This window comes from Callorhinchus milii, unplaced genomic scaffold, assembly GCF_018977255.1.
Source record: "Callorhinchus milii isolate IMCB2004 unplaced genomic scaffold, IMCB_Cmil_1.0 Scaffold11, whole genome shotgun sequence".
In the NCBI taxonomy this organism is placed as follows: Eukaryota; Metazoa; Chordata; class Chondrichthyes; order Chimaeriformes; family Callorhinchidae; genus Callorhinchus; species Callorhinchus milii.
The window spans coordinates 9,963,479-9,978,539 of NW_024704752.1; the positions used below are offsets into that span (position 1 = coordinate 9,963,479).

Here is a 15,061-nt window from a genome sequence, read left to right on the forward strand (position 1 = left end):
AAATTAGATTGCAACATTAAACAAACAACAAAAAATCACATTTGTATAACCCTGCATCCAAAAAACAAAAGTTCATTGGGGCTCATCAAAGGCACAAATGGCTTTGAAATGGAACATTTAGAACTGAATTAAAAACATATGAATTTAACATGACATATTGTTCTTCCTTTCCTCTCTTAAAGAATGAGGACTTGTGCTAGGAACAGCTCCATAGGAACCAACAATCTCCTTGGTTGCTCATCCAAGTCTCCATTCTTCATGTCTGGTTCTAAAATGAGTGTTGCAGCCCAATAGGGGATACAAGACTCATAGTCAGGAATGGGAAACACCGGTGATTTGAGTTTTACCCTAACACACATTTATATTTCATACAGGATGTGCCCCACCCCCAAGTCCTTGATGAAAGGGTGGGGGAACCAGAGTGGGGAGGAAAAGATGGGAGAATTTTAGGGTATTGACCAAATACATGGTTAAAGAGATATTTTAAACCACTTTGAAAGATTTGCAAGATGCAATTTTTATATTGTGCATTATTTAACTTTATTAAAAAAGTGATCTCCCAGTTTGAGGAATGAAAACTACTGTATTTGACAATAAACACCAACAGATAACAAACAGCATGATGCATCACCTAAGACATGTTTTGAACCCAAGTTCAGCTATCTTGTCAATACAACAGTTTTAGAAAACAGGTTTTTAAACCAGTATATATAAAGTACAAAGAACAAATGTAGTGTTATGGCATTTGCCCAACTTAAATATAAAAAATAAAGAGGTTTCATGTTTCAAAGTGAAAGTAGTTATAGTAAAGTGTAGAAAGTAAATGTACAACACTAAACACAATCCAATAAAAGTTAACTTTAAGCTGTTTTACACCTGCTCCCATTGTGTACACTAAATTAAAAATACGGAAATTGACACAAACAAGTTGAGAATGGACAATAAGATCTATAAATGTTAATATGATATGAAGAATATGGCAAGTCCAATAAACTTTTATCAGCATACTCTTCTCCACAAGCTAATCTCACAGAGACCAGATCTCCTTTGTTGCCCTTCACACATTTAACATATAAAACACAATTTATGAAAGGTGAAAATTATATTTTTGGTTTGCATTCACAAACTTTTCACTTCTAAACAATGTCCACTTGTGCTTTATCTAAATAACCTGATAGAATTCATACAGATAGATAAACTACTCTGATCAGAAGTCAATGGGTGGTAGTGGGGGTAGTAATGGTTAAATGTACTTGTGTTTGATTAAGCTCGCATGTCAATCTACCTCAAATCTCTTCACAAAACGAGTCACCAAAGTAGTGACTGAATGCAGGAAAACATGGTAGCTTATTTGAACAGTACTAGCAACAAATAAGATCTAAGGTCACTTACATTTCAAATTCTTGACAGATTAAGTCTTAGTAACACAACTTGGAAAATTAATTTTGTACTCTGCAATATACTAACTATTGTAGATAAACTAGTTGCTTTTCATTAGATTCCTTAGAGATTGATTCCTCACATGGTCAATAACATCTCAACCGATTACAAAAAACTTCAATAGAAAAACATTTTGTAAAATCCAATAAACTTTTACCAGCATACTCAATGCTGCTTTATAGCAAAGATAATTGCTGCTTTATAGCAACAATCTTCGGAGTTAAGCTACAAGGAAAATGGGGTTCATGTCATTTAATTTTGAGATGTCCATGTTTCTGCTGAAGGATAGTATAGCATGAACCAGAGATTTAATAATGATAATCCTTGCATTTGATAAAAGCGCTTTAGCCGTTGAGACGTCTCAAAATGCTTCACAGAATATACTGTAAAGTCAATTTGTGGGTGAAAAAATATGAATGTACTTAAATGTACACAAAACAGAGGAGGCAGGGAATAAGATTTCTATTAAAAGTGGCCACGTCATAAGAGTTATTGATTCTTTCCCACAGTACCTCGTCAATCCAGTTTGTAATACCTACTAAGCAAATAATGACAGGGTTCAATATAAATTTTGAAATTACTGAATCGATTGTGGTTCAAAACCATTTTATTCCCCTCACAGTGTAGTCTGTTCCCAATCAACTGAAGATTGCACTGGACAGAGCAGCCAGTAGCAGTTATCTATTTCTGCATTACTTCAGTTTAAATGTCTTGAGACAACATTATAACTTGAACCTTTGTATTGTGCCGGAGTGCCGGTCTCCGTTAACATGGGACAGACCACAGATTCCAAATGAGGTAGTCCTTTCCTCAACTTATAGGATATTGGGCCTTTCAAGCGAGAATAGTTGCTTCACTGTTGAATCCATTTCAAAGTGAAAAGCCCCATAATATGTAGGAAAAACACAATATTCATTTAAAAGAGAATGTAAAACGTGACACTTGTAGTCCATCAACATTTGTGCATCAATTTATTCAACTAATTCCTTAAAAAGGCAATAACTATAAACCACCCTCCTACCACCTTTTTTTTTAATATATAAAGCAATCGTTCCCTTTTTTGCCACTTGTGTGTTATGGTCCATGTGCACAAACAGTAAATTCAGGGCATTAAGAGTGAGAACCAACCAATTCTGAATACCTGATTAAACTAACCATTTCTGTCTACAATCACCAATGCACAGCATTTGAAAACTAACAAATTTAAAATATGAAATAAAATTCTCATTTTCTGATTACTTGGAATGGACTATGTAATGCCTCACTTTAGAAATTTTGAAGTTTGGTACAGTTGAATTCCAACAAAGATATTAGATATCTGCCTATCTATATGATGTCATTTTGACGGGTAACTGGAAGAGATGGGGAACAAGGTTTGAGATTTAGATTTCCTTAAATATTGCATAGAACTTTGGGGCAATAGACATCAAAACTCCATAGACTAACACATTTTTGGATTTACAGTGAATAATGCAGATATCAAGTTATACTAAATTTACACTACCCTCTGTTTTCTATTACTAAAGCGCCCATGAACCACACCAATGTGATTGTCTCCCATTTTCTCTTTAAACAATGTTATTGTCTTGGGTATAGAATTTCTGGAAGTTACATTGATGCTATTATTAAATGCGGACATTTTCAAGTGAGACCTTCCTGACCAGAAGACAGGTCAATTTGCTCAAAAGGAATTCAACCTTTGAATGGTATCTGAAAGTGAGCGAGAAAGCCAGGGAAAGAGAGCACAAGCACAAAAGGAATGAGTACTTTCTCAAAAAACCAAAAATAAAAGTTATTAGAAAATATAGCCAATGACTGGTGATCATTCAGCACAGGACACTTTTGGACACTAAATCCTCAAATATCTGCCGATGCACCACATTTGCAAAGTTTAATACATGGTGCTATTTAGATTTTCAATATATTTTGTGTTGGGCAACAAAAGGAGATGCTGTCTGTTCAAGAAGGACACCATGTATTCTCAATTGTGATATCAAGACTGAGTTAGACAACTGGGTTTTTAAACAAGTTTCCAAAATTCATAAGGTAAGACTACAAGAAGAGGCTCATACTATTAGTTATAAAACTGAATTGCACTAGGCCAATGTGAGGCATGGTATTGGATCCTAGAGGGAACAAACTGTTTAAACTGTGCTTAAAGGGCACTCCAATACAACAAGAAACAGCAGTTCAGTTCTTTCACATGAAGCGGTTATATAGTACGGCATTTTGTTCAAGGTGGTCACAGTTATATTCTCACAGCACCTTGTTAAAGCAGCAAGGAGTTATTTTTAATCATTACAACACAACATAATATCTAATTTGATTAATATATTGGTGCCTGACCCTAGTAAAACCAGATTAAATTAAGAATGAACAACACTGAAATAACCTGAGATATTACATGAAAAATTACAAAATACTCAGGATGAAGGGAAAAAGTATATGTAACAGACAGAAGAACCAACAGTTCATCAATGAACATACTCACCTCAGAGCCCTGCTAACAAGCATCTGACTCTCACAGTTGCAATTCTACATATGGTTCAGTGATTAGCAAAAGAGCAAATGTTTTACCCACCCACTGACAAATTGACAAATCTTAGTATTAAATCTCCAGACTTCACGCTCCCCTTGTTAGTTCTACTTATACCGAAAGTTACATTCAGACAAAATTATAGTCTACGTAATGCCAAAAATAATCGGAATGCGTTGTGATAAGATTCCCTAACATTTCAGTCCTCAACAGTTCGATGACATGCATATATAATTAATTCAATTTTAATTTAAAATGTTGATGTTGAAAAAAAGGGCTTCCCCAGTGATTCAGTGAGCAAATGTATGTCGTGGCATGACACTGGATCATACTGAGTGGTTCACTGACAATTCATCATTCTGTGCTGTTGATCACAGCATCATAAGCTTGCTTTACATCACTGCCCTGCCCTTTGACTACTCTCATTTTTGACAACACAAATCAAAATGGAGATCATGTTCAGCCCAATAGTGTGACTAAATTTAGACTGTGAATTTCATTATAGTTTGTTATATTAAACAGATAAAAGGATAAAATCGGTTTACGGGTCCCAAAAATGTCCTCCATAATATTATGCAGAGGAAAGTGAAGGAGTTGTATGATTTAAAGGCAAGGGAGAAACGTGTACACGTTCTAGCGTCTCAAGTCAGTTACACTGCGTTAGAATTGCTGGTTGGAGGCAGTATAGAAGCAGTTATGTTGTGTAGAAATTATTTGACCTCTTGGATGGCAATAATGGATACATGCACTACTCAGAACATCCCTGGAGGAAAACTACACACGATTTAAGATTATGTAACATTTCAGTAGAATACAGTCCTTTTAAAGTCACTAACCAACTGAGTAACTACAGTATGCAAGGCTATGATTCATAATCCCTAACCAGATGAAACCACCACCCAGAAAATAAGTGTCTGCAAAAAACAGCAACTTCATACCAAATAGTTCTTCAATGCTAATTCAGTTCAGTCCAGAACACCCGATAAAGTACTAAAGCTGCATCGTCCTAAAATTTAATATAAAATTGTACTCAAATTAAAGAGTTAAAAAGAATTTTGGTTTAGTTTTGCTACTTTCAAATTGACATTAAAAGTATGGAAGAATATCCTTCAAAATAATTTGTTTAAAAAAGTTAAAGCAATGCATTTAACCATATAACTGCTATTTTTTAAACAAATTGAACTGTTGTACGTTTTCTTATAGTTTTTCTTTATCCTGTGCCACAACGTGGGAGAGGGGAACGTGCAGAGCAACACTGGCAAACATCGTTACAGCTCTTTCGCTATGAAACCAGTTTGTGTCACTTATACATCTTACACAGGAGGAAGCACTTGAGCCCAAATGCCTTGTGTTGTGGCAATTGCATGATGAAAAGAGCAATTCTGCAGACTTAATGAGGACATCTTCACAACTTGTCATATTATTGTGAATATGGTTGAATGTTACATGATTTAAAATTTTCATTATTGTGTTTGATTATGAAAGATGGAATGTAACTTCTTATATTTCCAAATTAGTGTTTTAATGAACTCCCATTACATCTAACAAACCCTATGTCTCTTCTCAGGTCAACTACATCTGTGGAAGCTAGCAGGACAGGTCACATAATCCATTTGACCATGAAGAATTGGGACAATATGTAGCCACTTATTTTCTAAGTTGCAGAGCTCCTTGTCCCAGACATAATTCTGGTGGCTTAGCTGCACTTCACTTTATACTTGAGGGCTAAGCTTGCATTTAACATTGTGGCACAGTATGCAAAGTTACTTGCTTAATAAAATGCACTTTCAATATCAATGTAAATGTGATAAACAGTACATCTATACACTTATTACCAACATCTATAGTGTTCTATTTCTCATATTAGCTCCAAAACCTTGAAATAACTTTTTTCTCCCTAAAACGTCTTAAGTGAACAAAATAAACAGCAACACGGTTTGGACAGTTCCTACATATTATCTTATTGATGGGAGGAAGTAGTGTTTGAAATAATTATCTACATGTACACAAGATGGCTCTTTTCTAATAGATAAAATGATATTACATTAATAGGCATTTTGTGTCATAACCATAAGCTGCCAACTTTCGAGGAAATACTATTAGTTGAGGGCTGGTACTAGTTCCTGGGAAGGAAACAAAGCTTTCAGGTCATGCTCATAAGGTTCTCTGTATCACCTGAGAATAAAACCAAACCTGGCTGTACCTTCACCCCACCAGGAAAAAAAAAGTCAGTTCTTAGACCACACAAAACTACCCACCACTAACTCACTATTCTTAACTGGGAATATCAGGAAACAAGGATTAGGCTGCTCAAGAGAAAGTGTAAAGTAGCTATTCTGCAGCCTCAAGTTAAATTAGAATAGACATGCGTAGGTGCTTTCCAGCCATTTGTTGGATTACAGTTGTGACGACAAATACTCTCGAACTGTTAGCTGAATGAAGACAAGGCCTCAGCTGTTGTAGGAGGAAATTCATTGCTTTCAGCTCTTTCACATGCAGTATTAGAGACATTGGTACAGTCTGCAGATTGGAGCCAATCAGACACATTCCTCAGCTGACATTAGAAGAGGATTGATGTACTCAAAACCTTCAAATTCTGATTGGTCAATCTTCTTTACAGCATCCCTAAAGAAATGGACAAAACAAAGATCAGAAATCCATTAACACAGCAAATTTCTTTCAAAGCAGCATTGAGTTCCTTTAATGCAACAAGTTGTCCCTGGGTGTCTTGGGAAGATTGCCCTTTAGAGTTGAGCAACGTTAAGAGATTTCCAATACCCAAAATGCAAACGAATAAGGAAGTTGGTAGATGGGACTTTGAGGTGGTTTAATTCAACATTTTCAAGATCATGAAGAGAAGTTACAGATCATGAATAAGATTGACAAAGTTGAGATGAAAAAAAAAGCGTGAATGGCAATGAACGAGCATTACTTACTCATCATCCGGAGTGAGCTGGACGGGTTCATTCGTGAACTGCGAGTCAAAGTTGTCGAGTCCATATTCACCTGAGATATGGGGCTTGAAAGGTGGAATGATCTGTCTCTGTTCCATCTAGATTTTATAAAAAAATATTTAATTCTCAGATTGATTTTACATTTGCGGTCAGCCTAGCTCTAATGGTTTCAATGATTCATATGGGAAAAGAGTTGGAAGTATTCTCAGCCAACCTACTTAAGATCATATGTCCATAGCATACAAGGGAACTAAGTTAACAATTGCATTCAAAGGTGGCACATGAATGGCTGATTTAAATGAAAAACTTCACAATACCTCAGTAACAGAACTCTTCTAAAGATGGGGCTAAGAAGCAGTAAAGCTTCCTTTAATCTGCTAGATGTAACCTGAAAGCTGACACTTAACAACTGGGAATGGAATATTTTTAAATTTTATTCACCCAGTCTGATATCAATGAAGGGAATGTAAATTCACCAAAAATACAAATTTTGAAATTGTTCTGATTAGAGTTAATGACACTATTGAGTCACTAAACTCTACAGTGTGTGGGAGCTCAATTAACATCGGTAGACCACAGTCATTAACCCAGATGTTTCAGCTTCAACTGCAAATGTTAATTCAACTCCCTTGCACTGTTAAGATTCTGTCATCTCCAAATTCATTTTACTCATGGGATGAGGATTCACTATTCAAACAACCCTGTTAAACACAAATACAGACACAGAAATAAAAAAAATCTTAATTATAATCCTCTGTAAAAATTTAATTTTTGCTTCTTTACACTTATTTAAAAAGGAATGATGATGTCAACGATCCTGAAGTTGCTCTTGACCGGTTTAGGATCGAATAAGTACAAATTGAATTTTGCCGCCAAACTCAAATTCTGGCACCGCTTGTTTAATGGTGCAGTGTTTTTAAAGTGAGCGAAAAAGGTCTTTTGCCAGCTAGCATATAATGGTTTATAAATGAGACACTGTGTGAATAATGCCAGTCAATAAATGTTTAACATCTCCACTTAAGTGAACATCAGGAAAGCAATAGCTATCATGTGCCTTTGCGCTAACCATTTAACTGTTGAAAGTAAGTCTTGATCTGTAGTCAGCAACCTATCCACCCAGTACCATCAATAACCTATTGACACAAAGCCAAAGAATCTGATCCTGAATCCTCAAAGATTAAAGTTGAGGCCTAACATTTTTCATCTTTACTGAGGGTTTGATGTTACTGATCTTAAACATGTTATATCGTAATCAATAGAACAAGTCTGCACATAGGATATAATAGATATACCTAAATGTAGTCTACCATTACTCCCCATTCATTCAACCTCCAAACAAACAAAAAGTATCCCAGAGTATTATCCAGAGGAAAGTCTCGGAGGACCTGCAATTTCAGAAAAGCTTGAAGTATTGCAATCCTGAATCATTTAACCACCTGGTTGCTAAGTTAAGGTAACCATGCTTGAAAATAGCTTATTTCACCCACAAAATACACAGTCAATTCACTTTACAATATATTCTGTGAAGCGCTTTGAGTCTCAATGACGTGATAAGGCATTATATGAAATGCTACGATTATTATAAACTACCCTGTTTGTCGTGCAAATGGCTTTCAATGGGATCCTATTTGTTGGTCAAGCTCCACAATCAATCCATCTTGTTCTAATGCTGTTTGCAATTCCCCTCCTCATTTGTTACAATTTGCTCCATTTTTCTCCTTTCCCCCACTTCACTCACCAAATCCCAGTCGACGTTGCGGAAGAAAGGATTTCCCTGAATATCAGCAAATCCTGTCTGTGGGTGACAGCCAAGTCGTTCTGCTGGATCCTGGAATAAAAACAGAATGATCAGCAGACAAATAAACATAAGAGTTGGGACTCAAAATCACGTCAAAACAAAAATGACTGATGAATGAAGCTGGAGCTAGGAGACACTGGTACTCGGGAATCCTGGAGAGATCAATGATAGCAACAGGAAAAAAGAAACTGGAAATTCAACATATCAGGAGGTGTGAAAGGGAGGACACATGGAGAGAACTAAAAACTTTTAAAAGGCAGGTATTTTAATGTTGAATTACCCAATTTACCCATTGTGGATAGGAGAATGCATCCATGAAGGATTCCAATGGCTCATTTTCAAAACCACAAATTTTCATTATTAAAATTATTTCAGGAAGGCTTCAAGCTTGATTGCAGTTTTGCTCACAGTGGTGTAAGGATTTATTGCTAACCTCTTACTAACCATTTATACTGCGCTTGAAGGGAACTATCATTATTTGGAAAGGGAAAGAGCGTGGGTGAGCTCAATGTTAAATTTCAGACAACAAGATCAAGTGCAAGGGACAAATTATGCTTTTGCAAACACGTTTTGACAACCAGAAGGAAATGTTCTGGCAAGTTGCCCCTCCAAATACAAATAAACTACAGAGACCTCTACCCTAGCTTAACTTGTCACTATCACCTAAGTCATCATGCCAGTTTCTCATAAAATTAGTAATAAGGGACTTCACTTTACTCATCACTCTGCTTAGCACGTAACTCTTCGCATTGTAGAAATTCTTGCAAGTATCTACAATGTAAAATTGATCGGATAACTCGGCCTATAAGATAGTGTCTTGCATCAGAGACCTCCCACCTTATCCTATGACTGCTGCAGTACCCTGGGCTCGCATTCTCGGATGCAGTGAGGCCTCCAATAGATTAGAAGGCCCCTGTGAGCTCTGTGATACATCTGAGCCTGCACGCTCAACCTCTGCCAAGCGCCCGTTTTATTGGAGGGTCACGCTTTGGCCCCCCACTCCCCCGCCCTATCCCAAGACAAAGGTTGAGTACACACGCTCAGATGTATCCGTTGCAAGCGGGAGCTGCTTGAGCAGACAAAGCAGAGCGGCGCTGAGTGGTATTCTGCGATACATACCCAATAGGCATCAGCACGACTGCCAGTTGCTCAATATAGGTACCAGTGTTAAATAAAATCTTTTATTTTTACTGGTTATATTCCATCTTTGGGAGGATAGGCAATGACTCAAGAGTACAATATTAACTCCAATATCGATTAAGAGTACAAAGGTGTGTTGCTAATCTACCAAGAATAGAAGTTGTACCACTCTTCTTTTCAATATGTTATGAGGACCTATGGCTTACTCATCACTGGGCCTTTTCCCTTGGGAGTGACAAATTATCCAGAGTTTACAGTAATTCTGAAGTGATTGAGGAGGTAAGCTATTATTCAATAAAAGGCAGACAAGTTAGTAGCTTATAGGACTCAAAAATATATCTGTTGATATCAATTATTATGTAAAAATTGAAGCAAATTTTTTTTGACAAAGCTATGCAGCAGTAAAACTCCAACAGTAAATTGCTATGCCGTTGAAAATTGCTATATTTCTGCAAAAACCATACCTTGTTCAGAAATCCTTTCAACACACTTGCAGCTTTGACAGAAAGCGAGCGTGGAATACGGATTTGCTTTTCCAAGATCACTGAAATGCACAAAGAAAAATACATCAGTTGTGTTTTATGAGATGTCCTCCTGACATGAAACGTGCAATATAAATGGAAAATTTTTGCACGCCCAGTCTAATGTTCATCATCATCACTAGCACTAAAAATTACTCAAAACATGAGCCCCGTAAATCTAAATGTTTGACTGAATAAACGGTATTCGTTTACAATTCTTTACAATGAATGTTTCATTTCAGAGTTAAAGATTCCCAGAACTATCCTTGCCAAAGAGAGAATAAATCCCAACAAAAACGTTTGCTTAAGCTCCTTTAAAAGTATTTCCTATGTTATAGTTTGTATTTGCAATCTGAATTAGTGGTTTCCTAACTTGTGTAATATGCCATTTTGAGAGTCTCAAGTAGTGAAGGGCAATACTACACAAACTAATACAAGTGGAAAATTATTCGCCCATACACCATGGACCTAATATAGAAAGAGTACAACGTTCAGATCGTAGGGGACATGATCCACTTATGAGATGAGCTGTAAGACCATTGTAGGAAAAAATGAACCATAAACCCCGAAACCATAAGAGTCACCAGAAAAAATAGTCCATAATAAATTAAAACTATGCATCTGGGTTTGGTGGTTGTAGGGGAGGGAGGGGAGAAAAAAGTAAAAAAAAGATGTTCATTAGGTAGACAAGAGGGATTAATATCTACATTGTATAGAAATCTACCTTCAGCAATGCATTGAGACAGCAGGAACAGGATGGAGAAAAATAGGGAAAAAATAGTCTTTCACCTTGGAAAAGATAATCTTCTGTATTTTGATCAGGATTATCAGAACTTCCAACAATATCAAAAGGTGATCGTCCTGCCATCATTTCAAACATTAGCACTCCGAGAGCCCACCAATCCACGCTGAATCCTGCAAATGAATAAAAGTTATTACATCTACCCAAAGGAGGCAGTGGTTCTGGCGCTATTACTTTCTGCCACTCTCCATTCCTACATCAGGTTAAAGAATCCTTCAAAAATCCCAGGGAGATCAACCATAACATATATCCTCGTACGAAATTGCTACCTGTGTGAAGTCCAAGTCTTTAAAGATATAAAACCACACCACAGTAAAAAGAAGCTTAAAATAGATGTCTGAATTCAATATTTGGTACCTAGTATTAAATCAGTTGTGACAAGGTACTTTTTAGCCAATATTTGTTCTGTGGTATTGAGGATTGATAGGTGTTCAGTTGCTGGTTGGTAAATGAGACAACCTGCTCTGGATCTTATTGTGCCCAAATAGCTAATATATCAGAAACACTAAGTGGCTGAGTATTTTAATTGTTCCTCCCCTAATGCCATTCAAGAGATAGGTAACACATTGCAGGCACCGTTGCAGACAAACTTTCTGTAAAGTCTGCAGCTTATTGTATTCACAAAACTACATGCTTCTTTATACTTCTCCCTTTTCACTCCCAATGTATATTCAAATTAGGAACTGCCCAAACATTACCATAATCCTCTCCTCGCAGAATCTCTGGGGCGATGTAATTGGGAGTACCACAGAATGTACTGGTTGCGTCTCCAGGCCTCAAGCCTTCCTGTAAATGAAATTCAGCAAAGCATTAATTATAATCATTATGCAAATTAATACACTGCCGAATTCAAACAAAATGTGATTTTCACCGTTCCTTGATCACATTACATCCTTTAAAGATTTATGAGAAGTACATAGAGTAGACATGTAACAAACAGCATTCTTCTGAACAATTGTCAGATCATATTTTGCTAAAACAAAAAGTCACCAAAATATAATTTTGTTTCACAGACTGTCCTACACTGTCACCACTTTCTCGTTTTCCAGCTAGTATGTAGGTTACACACTTCTCTTTGATCACTACCTAATCTGTTCCATTTTAGGATAAGGGGCGCAAGGCCAGTCCTGCCACTATTTCCTTTCAAAGACTGAAGGATACTGCTGCACAGGACCGGCATATATTGTTCAACAGTAGATCAATATAGAATTTACTCAGCATTATGGTTGGGAGTCCAACACATTGTCACTGGGTCTACTGAGCAGTACTGACCTGTGGTCTGTCATCTGAAAACATGACCTTTTCAGCAAATGCAACCCATTTAATGAGATTTTTTATTAATATAAATCTGGGGAAGTACTATTGAAATTATGAGTTCATCGACAATAAATTGTATCGACTACTCAGGGTGGGTGAACCTTACCTTACACATTCCGTAGTCAGTTAGTTTAATGTGTCCTTCAGAGTCCAACAAGACATTGTCCAGTTTCAAATCTCGGTAAATGATCCCATGTTCATGAAGATAATTTAAAGCCAGGCTGATTTCTGAAGAGTAAAACCTATCACAATTTAAAACAAAAATCGAATTATGTAGTAACAGTGACAACATAGAAATATCCACAAGCCACATGGTTAGAGTAAGCCTGGAACGAAGCTGGAAACGTTAACTCTGATCTGTCTCACCGGTCAATTTTTATGAATCTGCTAGAGCAGCAGTAAAACCAAGGTTTTCGCCTTAAAAGGAATTAATTGATTCGTAAACCATAACCCAATGATGGGATTCTAAAAAGTAAAACACTCGATAAAACTCGTTTTCTGCAAGGCTGCTCATGAATTTGAACTTTGACATTTATTTTGATTAATTTATATTTGGTAAGCAGCCTTTCATCTCGTGCATCTTTTAAAATAATTCCACTTCCTCCAAAACAGCTTAACTTCCATCGTGTACCTGGCATGTTCTTCTGGCAGTTTTCGTTGTCGCTGCATATGAAACATCAAGTCACCACCATTGACGTATTCAATGACGAAAAACAACCTGCAGTCAAAAGATGTGGATCATCCATTAAAGCAACTGATTTCTCCTTCATCAGAAGAATGTTACTTTTCAACTTTAAAGAAACACATTCGAGAAGCTAGTAAGTGTAGCTCTGGATTAATTGGTATTAAAAATAAATAGAACTTTTAAAAAAATAATACTTAAAGCAGTCAGCTAGTTATGAAAGCAGTCAGCTTGTTATGAAAGCAATGCAATTTGCTGTAACCGCATCACCTCATTTACGTCTCACTGATAGCTGTTCAGGACCAATGGATTTAATTACAACAGCATCATCAATGGTCCAATATTTATTCTGACCCTGTCTACACTGCATCACCACACTTGTGATTTATTTAACCACTATACCCCACACTAATCACTCGCTCCACCAGCAGAGCAAATGTACACACTTTATTGATTAGCACTTAAACAGATTTACATTTTATCAAAGCAGAGGCAATTCTACAATCTTCCTGTACCTGCTCTCAGTCTGGAAACAGGAATGCAGTCCCACTAAGAAGGGATGGTTTGATGCCTGCTCAAACACATGTTTTTCTGTCTGCACCCAATCAATATCCTGTTAAAAAAAGGCAGGAAGAGGTATCATTACATATTAGGTCACACACAATCCACATTTCATGCCAAACCAAAATAACTCGGGTAAAAATTATTAAGAAGTCATGCTCTATCCTCAAACCAGATGGGAACAAGGGGCATTGTCATTCTTAATAGAAACAATGGGGAGAATAGAAGAATTGTATTTCCGAAAGCGAGGGAATCATTGGGAGGGGAATGGGCTACCACAAGTAGTTATTGATGCTAATAGCTAAACCTACACTCAATGCTGGAGCTAAACCTAGTTTGCATTCACTTTGTGACAGTGTTGATGATTGTGTAGTATTATGTATCGCAGAAACGTATTTAAAAGCCTTTGTGTCTTCAAGAAAATTAGGGACACTTAAAAGATATACAGTATAATAAAGGTACAACTTGATATGGGGAACATGCAGGAAAAAAGGATTGGAGTAGATAACTTCAATAGGGAAAGGTAAGATGGGCTAAACGGCGACCTCTGTACTGAATTTTATACACTTCCATAAAATTGCTGTTTAGCTTACTTTATTTAATCATGAATGCCTAAACTGGAGGGAGCTTTTCCACTTTCTCCGCTGTTCATCGCCTACATTTATTGTTGGGTAAAATTAAGGCACAAACTATAATGCTGCGATTCCCATACTAGTTTTCTCATATTCCCATACTGCTCTCAGCTCTAAAAATCAGTTTACAATTCTCTTGATTTACACTGCAGCAGATCAGAGACTGTAATGGGGCGCAAGAACTCGGCGATATCAATGCTGGCATCCTCTGTTACTCCAGGGTACAACCAGCTGACTTCAAGATAGAATCTACCTTGCTAAGATTTATGATCAATATCATATACTTCATATCTACACAAATTTAAACCATACCCAGGAAAAGCAATCTTCTTTGATGGCAAAGCTAAGATTGAAATCTTGCTAAACATTCAACGCTGAGCTAAACCTACTTTGCATTCACTTTGTGTCAGTATCGATAATTCTGTAATATTATGTACCACACAAACTTATTTAAAAGTCTATAGTAGAAGTGGATTCTTTCCAAAGTACAATTAAAAGAAGCTGCTTGGATTTGTGACTCTTCACTCAAATAGATATTTAGTAAGAGTATTTTCCCATGGCTACAAGGTTGCCGGGAACTCAGGATGTTCTGTGGCCTTGGGAGGCATTTGTTGTGACAAACAGCCACAATGGCCTTGCTAATTTAGAATCCTGGCATTCTTACGAGCTGAAACGCCA

General features: G+C 36.7%; 1 protein-coding gene across 1 annotated transcript in view; it reads right to left on the reverse strand.

Moving 5' to 3' along the window:
* Positions 1 to 515: 515 nt before the first annotated feature.
* The window catches only part of prkci (protein kinase C, iota), a 29,147-nt gene continuing 14,601 nt past the window's right edge, over positions 516 to 15,061 (reverse strand). Inside the window, exons 10-18 of the mRNA XM_007903764.2 lie at positions 13,706 to 13,803; positions 13,140 to 13,226; positions 12,615 to 12,750; positions 11,890 to 11,977; positions 11,179 to 11,304; positions 10,333 to 10,412; positions 8,669 to 8,758; positions 6,913 to 7,028; positions 516 to 6,601 (exon numbers count right to left, since the gene is read on the reverse strand). Coding sequence (XP_007901955.1) covers positions 6,514 to 6,601; positions 6,913 to 7,028; positions 8,669 to 8,758; positions 10,333 to 10,412; positions 11,179 to 11,304; positions 11,890 to 11,977; positions 12,615 to 12,750; positions 13,140 to 13,226; positions 13,706 to 13,803 — 909 coding nt within the window. The 3' untranslated portion in view covers positions 516 to 6,513. The remainder of the gene's footprint in view (positions 6,602 to 6,912; positions 7,029 to 8,668; positions 8,759 to 10,332; positions 10,413 to 11,178; positions 11,305 to 11,889; positions 11,978 to 12,614; positions 12,751 to 13,139; positions 13,227 to 13,705; positions 13,804 to 15,061) is intronic.